The sequence below is a fragment of the Chionomys nivalis genome, chromosome 2 (assembly GCF_950005125.1).
Source record: "Chionomys nivalis chromosome 2, mChiNiv1.1, whole genome shotgun sequence".
Lineage (NCBI taxonomy): Eukaryota > Metazoa > Chordata > Mammalia > Rodentia > Cricetidae > Chionomys > Chionomys nivalis.
Window position 1 is genome coordinate 47,613,910 of NC_080087.1, and position 18,364 is coordinate 47,632,273.

At 39.0% G+C, this 18,364-nt stretch overlaps 2 protein-coding genes across 3 annotated transcripts in view; one reads left to right on the forward strand and one right to left on the reverse strand.

The window, feature by feature from the left end:
* The window catches only part of Mcm9 (minichromosome maintenance 9 homologous recombination repair factor), a 67,569-nt gene that overhangs the window by 12,130 nt on the left and 37,075 nt on the right, over nt 1-18,364 (forward strand). For both annotated transcript variants that reach the window (XM_057757930.1, XM_057757938.1), the window contains exons 6-7: nt 1,066-1,191; nt 2,480-2,599. In XM_057757930.1, the coding sequence (XP_057613913.1) occupies nt 1,066-1,191; nt 2,480-2,599 (246 nt within the window). The remainder of the gene's footprint in view (nt 1-1,065; nt 1,192-2,479; nt 2,600-18,364) is intronic.
* On the reverse strand, nt 5,685-17,108 carry Asf1a (anti-silencing function 1A histone chaperone). Its single transcript, XM_057757948.1, has 4 exons — nt 16,729-17,108; nt 11,584-11,699; nt 7,775-7,951; nt 5,685-6,491 (listed from the first exon to the last, which is right to left on the reverse strand). Exons 1-4 carry the CDS (start codon nt 16,835-16,837, stop codon nt 6,279-6,281), a joined length of 615 nt encoding a protein of 204 aa, XP_057613931.1. The 5' UTR covers nt 16,838-17,108; the 3' UTR covers nt 5,685-6,278.

Sequence of the window (18,364 nt, forward strand, 5' to 3'; positions counted from 1 at the left end):
AAGATTCCCTGTAGTAGTTAATGTTCTTCCTAGATTTACTGCATCTTCCTTCTGGTTCCCTTTTTATTGAAGGATTCCTTTCTTTGTATTCCTTATGTTCTGGGCCCATCACCATCCATTACTTACCACTGAGTTGATATGGAACCATTACCGGATGGGAAGTAGCTCAACAGTTTGTTCTCTTCCCCAAACCAAAAACTATTCTGATTCATTTCAAACAGTAGTCTTTGTACATGAGGCTAGCAATGATGGGAAGGCTTGGGAAAGACTAATTAGAACCCTGTAGACCGATCAGACCAACAACTGAATAAAACACTTTATTTATGATATGCTAAAATGATTCCCAGATGTCGTGCTTTTATTTAAAGCACACAATTAGACTTCCAGATCTTCACCTTAGATTACTGGGGTTGTAGTTTGCAATGATCTTAATATGTTGTTACCATAATAACTTAATCCAAATAAAACAGTTTCCCAAACAGTCAGAACAAATGCCAAGTCAATTTGCAAGGTGGATTAGCTTTACTTCTTTCTCTTGTACTTTCAGATGCTCCACAAGCTCCAGCTTACCTCTTTAAAAGTCGCTGGTTGTTATAACACCTCATTTCTGAGTAGGGGGTAATTTTAGTGACATTACCAGAGAACATATGACTGTGTTATATTAACGGATAAGTCTTGACAGCTAAAAGTTGAAGAAAAGAAAACTCCTTTTTTAAAAATTTAGTATGACAAATTTATAGAAACTTGAGTAGGCAGCACGCAGGAGTGAGGATGCGGGGGTGGGGCACTAAATTTAGAACCTTAAACAAGGTTAGTGAGATATGATGGCATACTCTATAATCTTAACACTTAGGAGACTGAGGCAGGAGGATCGTGCATTCTCTTTGCAGGACCATCTCAAAAATGAAAGAAAGAAAGGAGCCTAAGTAAAGCTCTTTACCATTTGATGTGGCCGTCTTCGTCTGTTTAGATTGGCACAAAGAGTATGTTTAGAAGCAAATGGCCACAGGATCGGGTGATTTCTAGGAAAACTATTGATAACTTCTCTTCTTTCTCACTTCCCAGGGAGGAATGAAATACTGGCCAGCCTGTGTCCTCAAGTGTTTGGAATGTATCTAGTAAAGCTGGCTGTGGCCATGGTGCTAGCTGGTGGGATTCAAAGAACTGATGCTGCAGGAACAAGAGTCAGAGGTCAGGACCTACTGGCACGTTTTTAGAATACTAACATAGAGGGGAAGAGACTCTTTCTTGAACAAAAGCTGCTTTTTCGGGGAAGGGGGTGGTGAATGAAGCATATGTTTGAAAATGACAAAATGAAGAACATTACTTTGTATGCTAACTTAATTTCTCATCGCTAGATTTTTCCTATAGCATATATCCATATTTATCAGAAGCTTTCTTCTCTAATTCCAGAAAGATGAAAGAAATCCCTAAATTTTTTCTGTGACTATATACTACAAGCCTGTAAAGGTACCACAAAAATGGCTCCCTATCTCAAAAAAAAAAAAAAAAAAAAAGAGTGAGAGATTAGAAATGGTGTCTTGGTCTCCATCTGTGACTGCCAATTGCTGCTCACACTCTGCCTGCTGGTGCTCCTGCTGGTAGGCAGCAGTCAAGTCATCTATCTGCCAGGAGTTGCTGCTGTAGGTCACATTCAAGCAAAGGCTCCAAGTGTGCCACACTGGTAACAGAAAGCTGTGCAGCAAGCATGGCACACACAGGTCTGCTAACCAGAGTTAACCCAAAGACAAAAAAAAACCAGGTTGTTAGCAGAACTCTGAGACCCTACAGTACAGCAGCAAATAAACAGACACATCTTAGGAATTATGTATTTGATCACCTGTTATCTGCAAGGCACTTTGCTAAATGTTGAGCTTAAATAATTGTTTCTTATTAATATAATTAGAAAATACTTATTACTAAAGAAATTGATTTGTCCAATAAAAGTACCACAGGACAGGTTATGTCCATTTGTGTTAAATGTGAAAATTGAGTAATCATTTTAAGGTAGACTTCACTAAGCTATGAAAATTTACATAAATGAAAGTGCACAATGATTTGACATGTATAAAGCACTTACAAAATCCCCAACATTTAGAAGTACTTTGAAACCTAGAAAACCTTGTATGGCTTATATGGATAGCTTTAATCATAGTAGTTCAGATTTAAAAATAGATAAAAATCAGAAAGTTGTTTTAAGTCAAGGATTTTAAAAATGTTAAGAATGGGCCTAAGCATCTGGAAATAGCACACACTCTACTAAGTCTTCAGTGTCACATTCAGTGATCAAAAATTGCTATATTTGTGACAGCTAATTTTTCTAAGGATCTTCTCATTAACTTCTTCTTGAAGAGCCTTACATTAAATTTATCAAAATGCCATATAAAATGTTGGCATTTCTTTTTTTTTTTTTTAGCTATATGGTATTCATAGATCTTTTAAGAACTTTGAACCTTTACACCTTTATTTTTTTTCCTAGGTGAATCTCATCTTTTATTGGTTGGGGATCCTGGCACAGGTAAATCGCAATTCCTCAAATATGCAGCCAAGATTACACCAAGGTCCGTACTGACTACAGGAATTGGATCTACCAGTGCAGGTACTGGATGTGACAATTTTAAGTAAATTAAATTGACTAACAGTAATCTTATTCTGAAAAAGTATCTGTTGTAGAATTCAAGTAGTTTTAAGTTACTGCCAAAAATTGAAGGAAATATAACATCCGTTTTGTAGTATTAAGGAAGTATCTTTAAAAAGGTCCATGTTTTCTGTTTAGAACTTAGTTTTATGTACGGAAATGTAAAGATGTCATTTTATAAAGATCTACCAATTTCAAATAAGGAAATTCATTTTACAGAATAAGTAGATAGCATATAGCTTAAGGCATTTTTATGGCCAACAGTGGCTCCTAATGACACCTTTTAGAGAGATTTGTTTATTTAGAAAACATATGTTCACATATGTACTAAGAAATTCTGTTCATACACTGTAATAATACTTCAGCAAGTATATTTAAAAGCTTTTACAGACAGACTATCAATATCTGGTTATAAGTGACAGGAAATTTAGGAGAAATTATTTTTAAAATGTGTCTTGATGTCTTCTATTTTTATGGTTTTGATTATTCTGTTCTTGTAAAAATAGGACTTTGGTTTCACAGGGTGTTGTTACATGTTAAGATAGCCTCATTCTGTAGTCTCTACTCAGAGTTCTTATGAGATGCTTATAAAGGTTATCACAAAAGAAATGTCCCAGGAGTTCCATCTGAGAACTTTAAGATGGGATCTGTGAATTGAGAACACTAGAAGAGGAGGAGTGGCTATAATGAGCACTGCTTGTACATTTTGAAATCCTTATGGCCCAGTGTGTTCTACATCCTAAAATCAACAAGACACTGTGTGAGTAATTACATGAAATGATTCCTAAGCAGTTATGAAGAATGTCAAGAAACAAGCAGGCAACTAATAATATCAGACTATTAATACCGAGGAAATATTACAGTAAATAGCTATGGCTTCAAAGTGTCAATGATAATGTAAAGTGAATTAGCACTTTTCCCGCATTTTAAATGTCAAGATCAGAATCCAAATGTGAGAAAAAAGATTAGTAAAGATTTTACAATTGTAGAAACTTATTGCTACTTTCTACCAAAGATGCCATAGCCTTTCGTCATTCTTTTGAAGTCCATTTAGAGTCAGGCTGCACATAGTTTAAGGTGTAGCAATGGGGCCATGTTTGTGAAAAAAAAATTTAATATACATGTGTAGTTGTGTTGTAGGGTGTTGCACGGTATCACTATGGATTGTGGTAGAAAACCACACCATAGTCTTTCATTTCTTTTGTGTGTGCACATATGAAGTTAGAGGAAAACTTGTGGGCATTGGTTTTCTCCTTTGATCATGTGAATCCTGGGTATTAAATTCATGTATTCAGGTTTGGCAGCAAGCCTTTACCTGCTGAGCCATATTGACAGTCCCCCAAAGACTTTCTTAATAAAACTAGACCCTAAAACTATAGGGTAAAATAGTAGAAAGTTAAGGGTCAGACAAGGTTATGAATGAGCAAATGCATGCATGCATACATACTTCCTCAGTTTCTAGAGTGCTTCCTTAACTCAAGGAAATGATATCTTCATAACCTACTCACCTAGCTCTTCAGTGGTATAAATGGGCAGAGGGGTGTGTGTGTGTCTTTTCCCCAGACATTGCATTGTGGCATATCTTTAATTCTAATACTCCAGAGGTAGAGGCAGGCAGATCTCTGTGAGTTGAAGGACAGCCTGACCTACTTAATAGGTTCAAAACACCTAAAGCTATATAGAGAGATGCTACCTCAAAATAAATAAATGAATGAATAAAGGGGTCTGGGGATGTTATCTAAGCCTTTTGGCTATAATTAAGACATATGTCTATAAACAAGGCTAAACAGGAGGAAATTCCATGCATGCTAATTTCTTAATTCTTAATTTAAATAGTTCTATTATTCATTTGTTTTTTAACTTTAAATTCTACAGAGTAGTAACATTTAAAATAATAAAAGGCAATAGTTTTATGTCTCAAACTTATGACAGTAAGCTATACATTTAAAAACTGACATAAAAACCTGAACATATAGTATTGCAAAGTGGTATTTATAATCAGGTAAAGACTCAAGTAAATTGTTTTACTTGGTGATTTTAGTTTTTACCTTTTATTTCTAACAAACTCTTCCTACGGTATTGATCACTTAACTCTTGTTTTAACATTTTTTCCTAATTGTAGTTAGACAAAAATGAGATTTTTCTTTTCAAATACTTAAGTCAGACGTATTTTATTTTTAAAATCTGTGGACTGGGATATGGACAGTACTGTAATAATTTGGAGTATTGAATTTCAAAGTTTTAACATTTAACAAGACTTTTTTCACAAATTCATATTCTAAAATACACATGCCTTCCTTTCTAAAAAAACAAAAAAAATGCCTTTCTTTTCCTTAAAATGCTTTTAAAAGCGCAGTATAAAAGCTTAGATGTGGAAGGCACTGCATAACTTGCATCTTATGGCTGTCCTGCTTACCATCAGCAAGGGTCAAAAGAAAATATTCTACTGTAAATTTAATGGAGCAAATCCTTGAAGTACTTATTTCTCATTAAAGAAAAGATGCTTTTGGCCCATTTATTTGGTAAGTTCCTTTCTAAAATTGCTCTTCAAAAAAAATTGTCTGGAAAAGCTGTCTAGAACATGTCAACTACAGATATGCCCTGATCTTATCACTTTAATGAGAAGCAGAGGATATGGGGTATTGTAGCTGTGAACAAAACTAGCCAGCTTATTAGGATAAAGCAAAGCAGACCTTTCTAAATTACCTTTCTTATAGCAACACCGCCGACAACCCAAGTTCAGAGTTTCTGAACAGCAGATCTTTTGGCTTTTCAAGACAGGATTTCTCTGTTTAACAGCCTCCTAGCTGTCCTGGAACTAGTTCTATAACCTGGCTGGCCTCGAACTCACAGAGATCCACCTGCTTCTGCCTCCCAAGTGCTGGGATTAAAGGTGTGCGCCACTATCATCCAGCTATAATCTAATCATACACTTTAGAAACCTTGCATTTGCTCTTGCTGTGTTGAAATCTCTGGACAATAATGATTTGTGATCGTGGTCTCTCAGTTCTATTAGTAGGGAAGCATAAACCATAGTCAGAGGGACTTCAAAGGCAGCCACATTTATTACATAAAACCACAAGTCCAGTGTAACACAAGCCGTGGTGGTAGCCACAAGATGCACTGGGGTGGCCTAGGAAAGCCTTGGTGGCATGTAGTTGATTTCAAATTCCTTTTTAAAGATAGCTTTTCACTACAGAATGGAAGTTTGCTCCTTAAATTAAAAGGATGCTGTCTTCACAGGAAATCATTTTAGTTGAAGTAAACTTTGTTCTTTTAAAGGCTAGTAAAAAGTATTATTATCCAAGAGGCTAAAACACCTTCACAACCTGGTCTAATAATTGATAACTCTTCTTTTTATAAATGCTTTAATTACATATAAAGGAGAAGAAAATAATATATATACTTTAACCAGATTAGTTTCAAGAACAAATAAAATAACACATTAGAGAAAAAAAGTACTTAAAAATAGTTGTATTTATATTCCACAATTTGCTCAAATACTGGTTTTCTTATAAACTTTCTACAGGATGTTTTTAAACAGATTCTTCACATTTCACCTTGACTATGTACTTACGGAACTTCAGGGAAATAGTTCTGTTTTTAATAGCTTAATCTGTACTAATGGGATGGCATGTTATCACATGCAGTCCATGTGGGATTCTAACATGACATTCAGTGAGTTTTCTGACGTGGACCATCCCTTTGATGCTGAAGGTAATGCATCTGTTGAAAGAAGTGACTGTAGATTTGGGTTACTGCTCTCTGCATCTTCCAGTTTTTCTGTGTTATCTTCCCAGTTAATGTGGAATCTTGTGACTCTGGGATTAGATGCCAAAATATTTCTTTGAAGCTAGAAAGAAAAACAGTTAAATGGTGAGCACCAGAAAAGTTAGATTACCATACGCAAACTGGGTGGTTCTGTTAGTCCTTTTAAAGGACTAAATTCATATGCAAAGCTGTCAGAAAGTGAAGCAGTTACACATAACTAATAGTCAAGGAGACAGGGAAAAATTCATCTAGATCATTTCATCCCTGCAACAAAGTGTCTTGCTTTTATACTTCTGCTTCCTAATGCTAAGGGGGAAAAGGTACTTCCCACGCTTTAGAGAATGTTTTTAGTTAAATAAGTATGTCTTTAGCCTAATGTGTTTGCAGGCTGGGAATATAGCTCAGTGCAAAGAAGTATTCTGGCTAAGTCTGTAGGTTCAATCCTAAGCACCAAGAAATAAAACACAAAAAACAAAGACTTGAACAATTTTCCTCAAATAGAACCTCTATAATTACTCGGATCTTAACTGTAATATATTAAAATGCATTTCCAGAAACAGTATTTTAGGAGATTTTATTATTATTATTATTGTTGTTTTGTTTTTTACTGCTATACAAAGGTTCTATCAGGAATAACCCTGGCTCAACAGGACAACTCCAAATTGTGGAAGGCATCCCAACCCACCAGCAGAAAGCAAAACTTTCTCGTTTGTAGCAAGTCTGCCACATAGAGTACCATGCTCAATTTATTAAAAAAAAAAAAAAAAAAAAAAGACCAGTAACTAAACCCGTTAACTGTTCCCAGTGGGAAAAATTTAAGATACTAAATGTTTTTAAGACTACTGAATCAAATTTTGATGTCTCAGAATTTAAGTTGTTATCATCAAAAATAATAGGATAACATATATAGCTGTTCTAAATATTAATAAAAATAAGCACACACTGCAGGGTGACAACTGTAATCCTAAAACCTGGATAACTGAGGAAAGAAGAATGCCATAGTTCAAGGCCAACCTGGGTTACAGCAGAAAATCCTGTCTCAAAACCATCGCAAAAGAAATGAATAACAAAATCACATTGTTTTGCCACAATTTTAGGAAGCATTATGGGCAAAAATATATTTAATCACTTTGCTACAAAAATAGGACAGTCTATGTCCTCAGTGTTGACTCAAGGTACCCACCTAACATTAATTTAGAGAGGCAGGACTGAGGTCATCCATGCAAATGGAGCAAGGATTAGTTTGTTCAAGTGCTAAAACACTTCAGATTTGCTTCAAGACCGTGTTCACAGTGTAGAATGAAATAACAATCCCCTAAAATTTGGATAGTACAGTAATTAAAAAGGAATAGTAAGAAAAATTACCTTAGAAAAATCTGGTTTTACTGGTGGATTTTCCCTTAATTCTGTTTCAGTATATTCATTATTTACATAGTAGCCAACTCTAATAAATTCTTGACCTCGATAGGTACAAGTAATTAGCACAACTGTTACCCCCACTGCATCTGCATCTGGAATGAGTCCTGGATTCGGTGCATCAGCCTAGAATAGTTTTAAAGGAAATACACAAAGGACTGTTAGTGGCAGGTACAGTGAGTGAGTTTCAATTACTTTAGCACTACTTGAAATTACATTAGTGGGGGAAATGTTTTTCTATTAATTAATTTATTTATTTTTGGCTTTTGGAGGCAAGTCCTACTTGCTACGTAGCCCTGGCTGGACTCTTACTCTCTGTTCAACCCAAGCTGGCCTCAAATTTATGCAATTCTTTCACTCTGCCTCCTGATTGCTCGAATGTCAGGTGAATAGCACCACAACCAACTTACCCACCAAATGTTCTTTGATGGGAATTGGCTTATACCTAGAACATAAGGTTCCCACTTCTGTGTTTTAGTCCTGAGTACCCTCAGTACTTTGCAGGCACAATAACAGCTAAAGAAAGAAATAATTCTGGTTTTACTCTATGGTGATTAATTACCTAATATTGATTATAAAATCATTGTTTATAATCAAGTTAACCATTGTAGTGATCCTAACCTGTTGCACCTCTAATTTTCAGTCCCAAGTTACTATGTATTAAATTAGTTTCACAAAACTTATTCCAGTAAATGTATATTCTATCAGTTTCCATCTTCTGTCAGAGACCTGGGTTCTTTGTATCTGGTCAGTCACTGTTTGCAAGTACTTCAGTAGTAAACTATATGAAACTGGCAATTCTATTCAACCCCTTGCACAACTAAATAAGGAGGAAACATATACTGAAAAAAAACTGACACTGGATCTTAAAATCTATAGAGCAAATTTGAAAAAATGAAAATCATTTGTAAACAGTCACGTTATTTATTGGGCACTAAGTATAGTGTGCTGTTTGAGTCACAGATGCTGGAAATTCAGTGCAGGCAAAAACTTTAGGCAGATGATACCAAAGACCACATTTTGAATCATGGTAAACCTTGAGGAATAGAGAAAGTGAAACAATAAAACTAGAAGACACTAAAAATACCAGGAAAAACTGGGACCGTGTCGATGGTAATGAGCAAGACAGCTGAGACGGGCTCGATGGAAAGAACCAAACTAGTAAGACATAGTGATGGCAGAGGCATCTGAGTAAAAGCCGTTCTGTGTGGTAAACAAATGAAATGCTAGCATAATAGTTTACCGTTTCCAGCACCAAAGAACATCCTTTGCACATGAACTCTTCTGTAAATACTTCAGCTTGGAGACTTTCAAGACTATGTCTGTCTGTCTCTCTGTCTCTCTGTCAAACATTTAGCCAGCACTAAAAGCCATAAAATCTCATGGAAACTAAAAGTCTCAGTTCCCTTCAGCTTCTCTTATTCTCTTATTTTGTCATCTCAGCATCTCAAGTCTAAAGGCTAGGTGTTCGTCTTCATCTCTTATGCAGAATACCGCTAAGCTTTCTAACCTGTCTCTGTAAGATGTGCCTCTGCCTCAAACAGTACCCTTGGCTATGAAGTTCCTTCTCAAACAATCCCCCAAATTTATCTCTTGATATCTTCATCAAACCTATTTTTTAAGCAAAAACCTTTCTGATTCAGAAGGTAGCAGCTTCCCTATTTATGTGTTTATGTTACTTGACACAAATCTCCTAATATATGTCTTAATATAAATGCAGCTGTAAGAATTTATTATTTCAGAATATTATTTTCCCATTACTCAGTTCCCATCCCAATAGGGTTTATGATCCCCTTTGGACCGACACCAAGACCCTCTCCTGTACAAAATACCCTTTGTCCTACAAATCTTAAGCATCTTCAGGTTACTTTTGGGGCATCCAATGGAATTCTTATATACCTGGAAAAGGGTGACTATGGGAAAGAGTTCAGTAATCTTCCTACCACTCAGAAAATTAGTTGTAGTTGTGTATGTGTTTAGAAACATGGTTGCCAGAGGATTCAGCTTGCACAAATTTGGGTCAAGAAGTGTGTGTGCCTCTCATTATTAAGGGTGGAAAAGTTATGAGGACCACTCTTGTTGACCCAATCCTCAAGACTGGACAGATGTCTGGACATCTCCCTGCTAGTCTTAAGACCACTTGTAAGAAAACAGCAGACCAGGAAAATAGGACAGTTTGCTCATAACACAAAACAAAAAGTGTACCTTAGTTTCTTTTCATTAATAATTGTCAGACTTTAAAACAGACTTTAAAAATTGAATAGGCTAACACATGACCTAAATCACAGAGCTTTCTGTTCTTTTTGGCAACATTTATACCGATACCAACAAAAGCTACATACTGCTGTGAGATTCCCTTCACAGCACTGTGGCAAGCCAAAAGCTTAGAGGTATTCTTAACATAAACACAAAAGATTCCCAAAGGCTCATTCCAAAACCAGCAATACAAAGAATATATATGACTATACATTAAACCGAGCTACATCATGAATTACCAGTACAGTATGTAGTACCCATGATTATGGTCCAAACAAATCCTGCCGCTTTATATAATAATAGTCTTAAGTTAATTACAGATGTAGCTAGTTTTGTCAATAATTTGCTAATTGCCTTATTCCTTCTAATATTCTTATGAGGCAGGTCATTAGTGGGGTCATATTGTCTTTGTAAGTAGAAGCATCAGGTCTGCCTGCCTGCAACTGCAGTGCTTCCTTGGGCGCTCTGTGTTGCTATGGCTTTCACAAGGTTATACACACATACAACTCAAATTAATAGCACTTTTAATTAAAGTATTACAGCCTTTAAACTACTGTAGTTGAGCCTTTCTTTGCCATTTGTTTATATACACTAAGTTATTTGGGGTTTGCTAATAGTGAACAGTCCCTGCTCCTCAGTTCTTAAGTGTGCTCTAAAGCAACTCCTCGCCTATTTCTAATGGAGTTCTTTAAAGCAAGTATTCATTGAAATTGTCCTGTCAGTGAAGGGAGAAATAGAGGCCAAGGATAGGAAGTAGATCTTTCTCCTTGATTCTGCCTACACTGAGACTCAGTTAGGCAGAAATACTTTTAACAAAAATCAGTAGTTCTTTAAAAGCTAGCTCATTACTCCTTGCAGTATTATAAATAGCTCCCTCTAAGAAGCATGGATAATTGAAAAAAGTCACTAGTTTTATATAGCAATTTAATATAAAGTAAGCGAAATAACACTTAATGCAGAAGGCAATGTCTCAAGCTTGGGCACAAACTTAACTACTGTCAGTGGTAGCTGAGAACACGACTTATACTAGGGGTAGGATGTGTCACAGCAGTCCTCTAGAAAAACAGATTAGGAGCGTCAGTGAAGAACCAGACGTCAATCCCAATGGTTCAAGTCACACATCTCTATCTGCTAACATTTCTTAGCCTTCAGTTACTGACTGTGCCAAAATGAGGTTGTTGAAATTACATCAGAAGAAGCATATTACTAAGCAGCACACCACTGAATACACATTCGGGGATGCTTTCATCCTGAAGAAGTGTTCCACGGGACAAAACCAAAGTCAACCTTGTGTGCCGTGAGACAGTTTCTGGCGTACTAGTTCTGCTACTAGCTCCCAAAAGTAAAGACATTTGCGTACAGATTCAAGTACAGAACTGCTTTATGACAGAAAGTGCCTGCAACGACAGAGCAGACTACTAGCGGGAGTGGATGAAGTAAAATTGCCTAACACAAAAAGGATAAGAGCACAGAGATAACTCAGTCTATTAAAAACATCTTACCTGAAAAACAAACATATGCCTTCCTGCAGGAACGGGGCCCACTAAAACAGAGTCTAAGACTTGATCGTATTCTTCACTTTCGGCAGAGCCCACATAGATAATTTTCCACTCCAAGTCTAGGATTAAAAACCAAAAACATTACTTCATACCAGTAATTATATTAACAGATGATAAAGTCCTCCTTATTCAGAAAGCTATGGAAATGTTCATTATTAATTTCTTACCAGAATTCATATTCTATTCCAATAACCCCTCCAAATCTTTCATGAAGCACTGGTCACTGAAGAGGGCTCCTCACAAAACATGAACAAAAATTGGGGAAACACTAAAAGTTTGCCCTAAGTACAGTACTCAGAGACCTCTGTTAGTAAAGAACACCTGGAACACATTAAATTCCATTGCTTGGGTCATTTATTGTGCAATCCCTCAGTCTCTTTTTGGGTGCCATTTTTAGCTTCACCACTGAGGAATTAGCCTCACCACTGGAGAAAAGTTGCCCCATGAAAGAGAAATCAGCATAGAATCTAGAGGAAAATCATTAGCAAACCTTCCTTGTGGTTCAGCAGTAAAGGTCTTCAGCTCATCAGCTGACATAAATTTGTCAATCTGTTATCTCCTTACTCATGCTAGCTAACGGAATAACTGATAACATTTGTAATAACTTGGACTTACCATTGATGCATATTACAACTGTTGCTAATGGACAGTGGGACTGTCTGCTCCTGTTACTCCTTTCTGCCATACAGTCTTAAAACCAGAAGAGGAAATCGAGAGCCTACCCTCTTTATACAGCAGGGACAGGGACATGATACACTCAAGTATAGCCTAAGACTAGCCTTGTAATTGCAGCTACATTTCATTAAGCACCTTTTAAGAAGTCTCTATGGAGACCAAAAAGGAGTAAAACTATTTCTTTTTGAAGGAATCTGCTCTTTAAACATAGGGTGAAGATGACAGGTATCTCCTATGATGCTGAGCAGGTGTGGTCCATGTTTGGCTTCGTTACAGTGAGACCACACTAAGCACTCCTAAGGTTTGTTTCCCTGGTTCACTCTGGAGAATGTTAACAAAGCCTTTTCTGTGTGTAATCATATAGGTATTCCTTAAATTGGTAAGAGTATTGGTATTTCTTTGTATTCGTACTATACTGCAAACTGAAACTTTTTCAATTTCAACTTCCTTATTATTTGTAATGTTTTAAAAGTCAACAGTTACTTTTTGAGGACCTATTATGCCATGGCTTTACTGCAGAACTGAGGCTATTTGGATTTTCAGCTTTTATTTTGTATTTCCAGATTCAGGATCCTGCATCTGGCATCTCATAAGACACCTATTTGTTGATAGATCTAGGAAAAGACAGTAAAATTATCAGATCACAAAGAATAGCAAATACAGTTACAAACAAAAAGAACCTGCTCAGTGTGTTCAGGAATAAGCCAAGAGGTGGGGATTTTGGAACAGAGAGAAGGTGTCCAATCCTAAGGTTGGGATGGGGAGCAACCCAGCTAGATCATGGAAGGTTTGATGCCCATCATTAAGGTCTCTGGCTTTACACTTAGCGACATGGAAAACCACAAGTTTTCTTGTGCTGCATATCAATCCCAGAGCTTTCCAAATTCTAGGCACCCACTTTACCACTGAGCTATAGCCCCAGCCCCTAAAGGTTTTGAGCAGAGAAGCGACATAGATCCACCTTTCATATTAAAGGATCATTTTAACTGCTGTGCTTTGTGTAGACTGAATGAGGGCAAGGGAACAAGAGACTTTCAGCAATCGAGGACAGAAGTTATGGTGCTATGGATCAGTTATGGTGGTCATGAGAGTGATGTAAACCATTACATCCTAGGTAAAGTTTGGCGATGGAAGCAGCAGTTGCCACTTTTTTCCCTTTCAGATATAAAAAAGAAAATAATCAGTAGTTAGTTATATATGTTTTGAATGTCTATTAGACACAACATAGGTCAGATCTTAAAAAATTGAAAATTGGCAATACATGAATGGGATTCTTAGGAACTGAGCCTTCGAACTCTCCAAAGTTGACAGATCAGGAAAATGAAGAATCAATAAAGTAGTTTAGGAAGCTAGTGGCCGATGAGGGAAGTGATCCAAAAGCCAAATGAAGAAACATTTAAGAAGAAGGATATATGAAAAGCTACTAAGTTACCTAAGGTGAATGGGCTATGTTACTTATACGAACGCTTTATCATACAGATATAATTATTCAAGTACATACTGTGTGTTATATAAACAAGTAAGCTGAGACTTGGAGAAGCTAAGATATCTACTAAAAATTCACACAGCTTACAAATCAGAATTAGAATTCAAATTGAATCGCTGCTACTCAAAAGCCTTAGATTTAAAAAAATAAAAGCTGGGTAAATCTTGCTCTTTCTAGTTTTGACATAATGGAATCAAAGAACACAGAAGGTGGGTAAAGACTGGTGAGCTAGATAATCCAGTCTCAGTAAGCACAAGCTATAACTCAAAGAACTGGCGCACACTGGGTTTTAATGCTGTGGCATGCTTTAGTTTGTTTATAAACCCACTTTTCCTTTTCTAGTCCTCTGTATTTCAGGAAGTTAAGGATAAGGCCTGTGGCGCTATAAGTTTCTAGCCAGAATTTATTCACTTATTTAGAAAGTGAAATTCTCCATTTGATTATGGTCATCCCAGGCAGAAAGTATCTCCATGTATAATGGGAAGCATGTGACCAAGGAAAAAAACTGCACTGTTGGGAAGATCTGTGGTCTAGTAGAAAGTATAAAGCCTTTGTAAGCAGAAGAGGCCTGAACTTTCAAAGAATAAAGTTACAGGCACAGTTTTGGTGCAAATATTAAACCCTAGAAATGGCAGGCAGGCCAATAAAACTTGTACAGACCTAGTGATTGGGCATGATAAAGTCCCTACTTAAATCCCTTAAAAAATTATGCATCTTTTGTGTTTATGTAAGCATATGGGCATTGATGTGGATGGAGGTCGGAGGATAACTGGTTGGAGTCAGTGGCTCTCTCTACCACGTGGATTCTGGTGACTGACCTCAGGGAGTAAGGCTGGGCAGCTAGTGGCTTTACTGGCTGAGCCATTTCACTGTCCTTTTCATCCCACTTTTTAATGTGCTCTACTCTTAGACATAAGTCCTATAAAAGAAATAACCATATTATCTTTAGAGCAGGACTACTTAAGGCTTCTTCTAAAGCAAAGCTGCAAGGCAGCTTTTATAATAAAGTTAAAATATTTCAAGACGATTGGCAAGTATTATAAATAGTGGCTAGTCAGTGGGTTGAGGGTAGACACAAATTATAAACTCAAAATTCCCTTCTAAGCATTTTGTACTTTGATCAGGAACTTAAAAAAAAATCACAGTACAAAGAACCTAGAAAAGAGCTTTTGCTATAAAATAAGTCAACTCCATTTCCTTACTCCACACAGCCTCTAGATGGAGTCTACAGGAATGGCACCTTTATTGAAAGATTCCTTTGCAGCTTTGGAATGACTCAGCTTAAAATATCCTACAATAATGGTGCCCTGGTTTTGAAGTGTACTAGAAGTAGGTGTCTTCTTGACATGAGTGATACCATTGTTGTAAAAGGATCCCATTTGGTTTCTGGGAATAGCTGGTTTGGAACTATCCAGTGTAGCAACACTGTAACAATATCCTAGATCATGTCTTCCTTGTACAAAGTTGACTCCTAAAATGGAAGCCATGGCTTGAGAAATGGCTGTGATATGAAGAACTGCTGATGCCTAGAACACTGTATTGAATTAGAATCGCCTCATACATGCTTTTCTTTATATTTGCTCACTTGTATTTAAACTGGCAGTTGAAGAAAAAAGAAACCCGAATGTTGGGTTTAGAAATGGGTCTGGTGAGGAAATGCTTTTACTAACACTATGGAACACTAACAAATGGGGTTTTAAGCAAAACACCCTTACATCATCACAGCCTGTTCGGAGACTACTATATTTTAATCATGGCTCATTCTTCAAAATATTCCCACATATTAAATGTATGCACATATATAGTTTATATACGTATTAAAACAACAGAGGGGTACATTTTAAAGTAATGGTTGTGGTTAGCTAAAAGAGTGGAGAGAGCTGTGACTTCCTATTTACAACTTTTTGAAGTTTATTGCAATGGGCATATATTGGTTTTTATAATTAAAATTAACATCCTACATACATAAAGTACATTGTAGAGATTAAAAACTTTTAAATGAAAAGAAAAATTCTTTCCATCATGATTAGAATAGTACTCTTAAAGGCATTTTGACGAAATAATTTCAAGTCCCAAGATGTCCTCTTAACTAAAATTAACACTGATGAAGTTAAACATGTTTCAATTTTTGAAAATGAAGCACCGATTTTAACAAAATTTAAGAAAAGTGGGAAGAACCCTACATTTTAGCTTTTTAAATTCTGCATTCCTTCACCATTCTGCATTTTTTAAACCTTAAAACGTACTTGAGAAAAGACTTTGTCTCGTATTACATAGCCACCGTTCGTTCATACGATCTGGGGAAAGTCTCTGAGACTTTTGAGAAGCCAGGACCGGGAACTGTTTAAGCGCCCTGCTCTGGCCTCGGGCAGGATGAACTTCCTCGCTAAGCACGGTTTCAGAGAGATTTCCGTCCCCCGGGAGAGGCGTCTACACCGCCGCGGAGCCTGCGCGCAGCATCCCGGGCGCCCGCAGGGAGCACGGCGGTCCCCGGGAGCCGGGCGCGGAGGGGCCGAGTCAGCGCCCGCCTTTCGCGCTGGTTGGTGGAGGGAGCCGGAGAGCGGCGCGAGGACAGCCTCGGCGGGGCTCGGGCGGGAAGGCGCGGGCCCCGCTCGCCCCCGGCGGCCCGGAGCAGGCGTCGTGCCGCCGGGTAAGATGGCTCCGTTCCCCGGCGGGCCGCCGAGGCCGCACGACCCCCGCCGGCGCCTGGGGCCGCCGGAGCCGCCCGCCTGCCCGCCGCAGACAAAGCTGACAACATGGCTCCCTCCGCCCGGTAAGTTGCTCGCAAGTTGCGGCGCGGCCGGCTCCCTCAACTTCAAGTTTCCCTCGCATGGCCGCCCTCCCGCCGCCCGCGGCCCACCCCGCGCGAGGCCGGGCCGGGAAACTTTAACGTCCGCCGCCGCAACTGACAGCCCGGCGCCACTCACCTTCAGACAGGTCCTCGATGCACTCGAAGGTGATCTCGAACTGGAACGGGTTGTAGAAAGGCGACGGGTTATCCAGCACCACTACATTGTTCACCTGAACCTTTGCCATATTTTGAAGAAAACACAAACAATGGGGCCGGGGCTGGCGGCACCACAGAGTCCCGCGCGCGGCCGCTCGGAAGAGCGCAGACCCCCGCCCCGGCGCGGCCCGACGTCGTGCAGCGGCGACTTGAGAAACTTTTTCCCCCTTTTTATTTACACGGCAGCACTCCACAGTGTTTTGCAGCTTTCCGAGTCCACTCAACTACAGCCCATTCTGCTCTGATAACTAGCAGCGTTGCGCGCGATTGGCTGCCCCCGAGCTCTGACCCTCCTCCTCCAGCGAGGGCCGTGGCGGCGAGCAAGATGGGCTCCCGCTCGCGGAACGGCCGGGAAACTTTCACTGCGGCTCCACCTGCTGGTGTGGACCAGGACAAAGGCGCCGAACAAAGTGAGTGGAATAGGGGCTGGGAGGCCCGCGCGGAGGCCGCCGCCGGCGGAGGGAGGAGCGGCGCAGGCCCCGCCCCCGCCCGCCAGGCCCGCGCCTCACGTCGGGCGTGGCCGCGGCGGGACGGAGGGGGCGGGGCCGGTGTGGGGGCGGGGCCTGCGGCCGTGGCGGGAGGGCGCGAGCCGGCCCCGCCGCACGTGCGGAGCTTGGGCATTTTGGGTTCTCGGGCTTCTCCTCCCCTCCCCTCCTTTAACATTCGTCCATCAGTGCCATGGCTTTGCAGACTCTGCTGAATTTAGCGGATAAGATGCAATTCTTCGCACCCGTCAAACACGGCTCTCTGTTTTTTGTGATGATGGTAGGGAGTAGGAAGAAGGACTGGTTGCAATGGAAATAAATTGCATCTCATAGACTCGTGCCAGCTCGAAAGAAGCAAGCCATTTTGGAAGTCAAGTTCGTAAGGCACTTACCGACGTTTTGGTACGACAGTGCAGTTAAATAGATGCAAAATGAAGGCGGGGTAATTTCAAACACACACACACGAGGGAGACCCATTAAAAAATCTAAGTCTATGATCTTCAGCTGCACCTTGAATTTCTTCCTATCTGAAAAGACCTAGAATGAAAGAGGAGATAAAAAGGGAAAGGTGCGATTAGTTAAAGTCAGGTTTCTGCCATTTGGGGAACCCGAGCAAGAAGTTAGAAAAAAGAAGTGGTGTCAGGAGAGCAAAGGACAACAAATTTATTATAATAGTTTAAGATAGGAGGAAAAAATGAGTTATACCATGTCATTAGGTCTTCAGGAAATTTATGCCAACCATTCCTAGATTAAAAATTGCAGCACCACAGATTCTCAGGAGTCCTTAGGTGCTTGTGAAGCCTGCCTGTGAACCTTTTCAAGGCCTAACTGGGGAGATGTTGCTTGTTTATGCTACTTGGCTACTATGGTGGACAGGGAAACAGAAGCTTTCACACTTTTGTAAAGTAAACTGTTTCCTTTTACTAAGTAAAGGTGTTACTCATAAACTATTAGGGTCTTTTTTTCCCTTAAGAATGAAACTACTGAACTTTATTAAATTTAGAGTGAAAATTGCTTCTTAGTATTAATGGGCAGTTGAAGTTTTCTCATAGTTTGAAGGATTTTGGTTAG

Bases quoted from the DNA above. Each gene is read 5' to 3' on its own strand.
- Asf1a (XM_057757948.1), bottom strand. From the start codon at position 16,837: ATGGCAAAGGTTCAGGTGAACAATGTAGTGGTGCTGGATAACCCGTCG. The intron at 11,700-16,728 runs GTGAGTGGCGCC...TTTTAATCCTAG, and splicing joins CATCGAGGACCTGTCTGAAG to ACTTGGAGTGGAAAATTATC. The intron at 6,492-7,774 runs GTAATTTTTCTT...TTTTCTTTCTAG, and splicing joins TAAAACCAGATTTTTCTAAG to CTTCAAAGAAATATTTTGGC.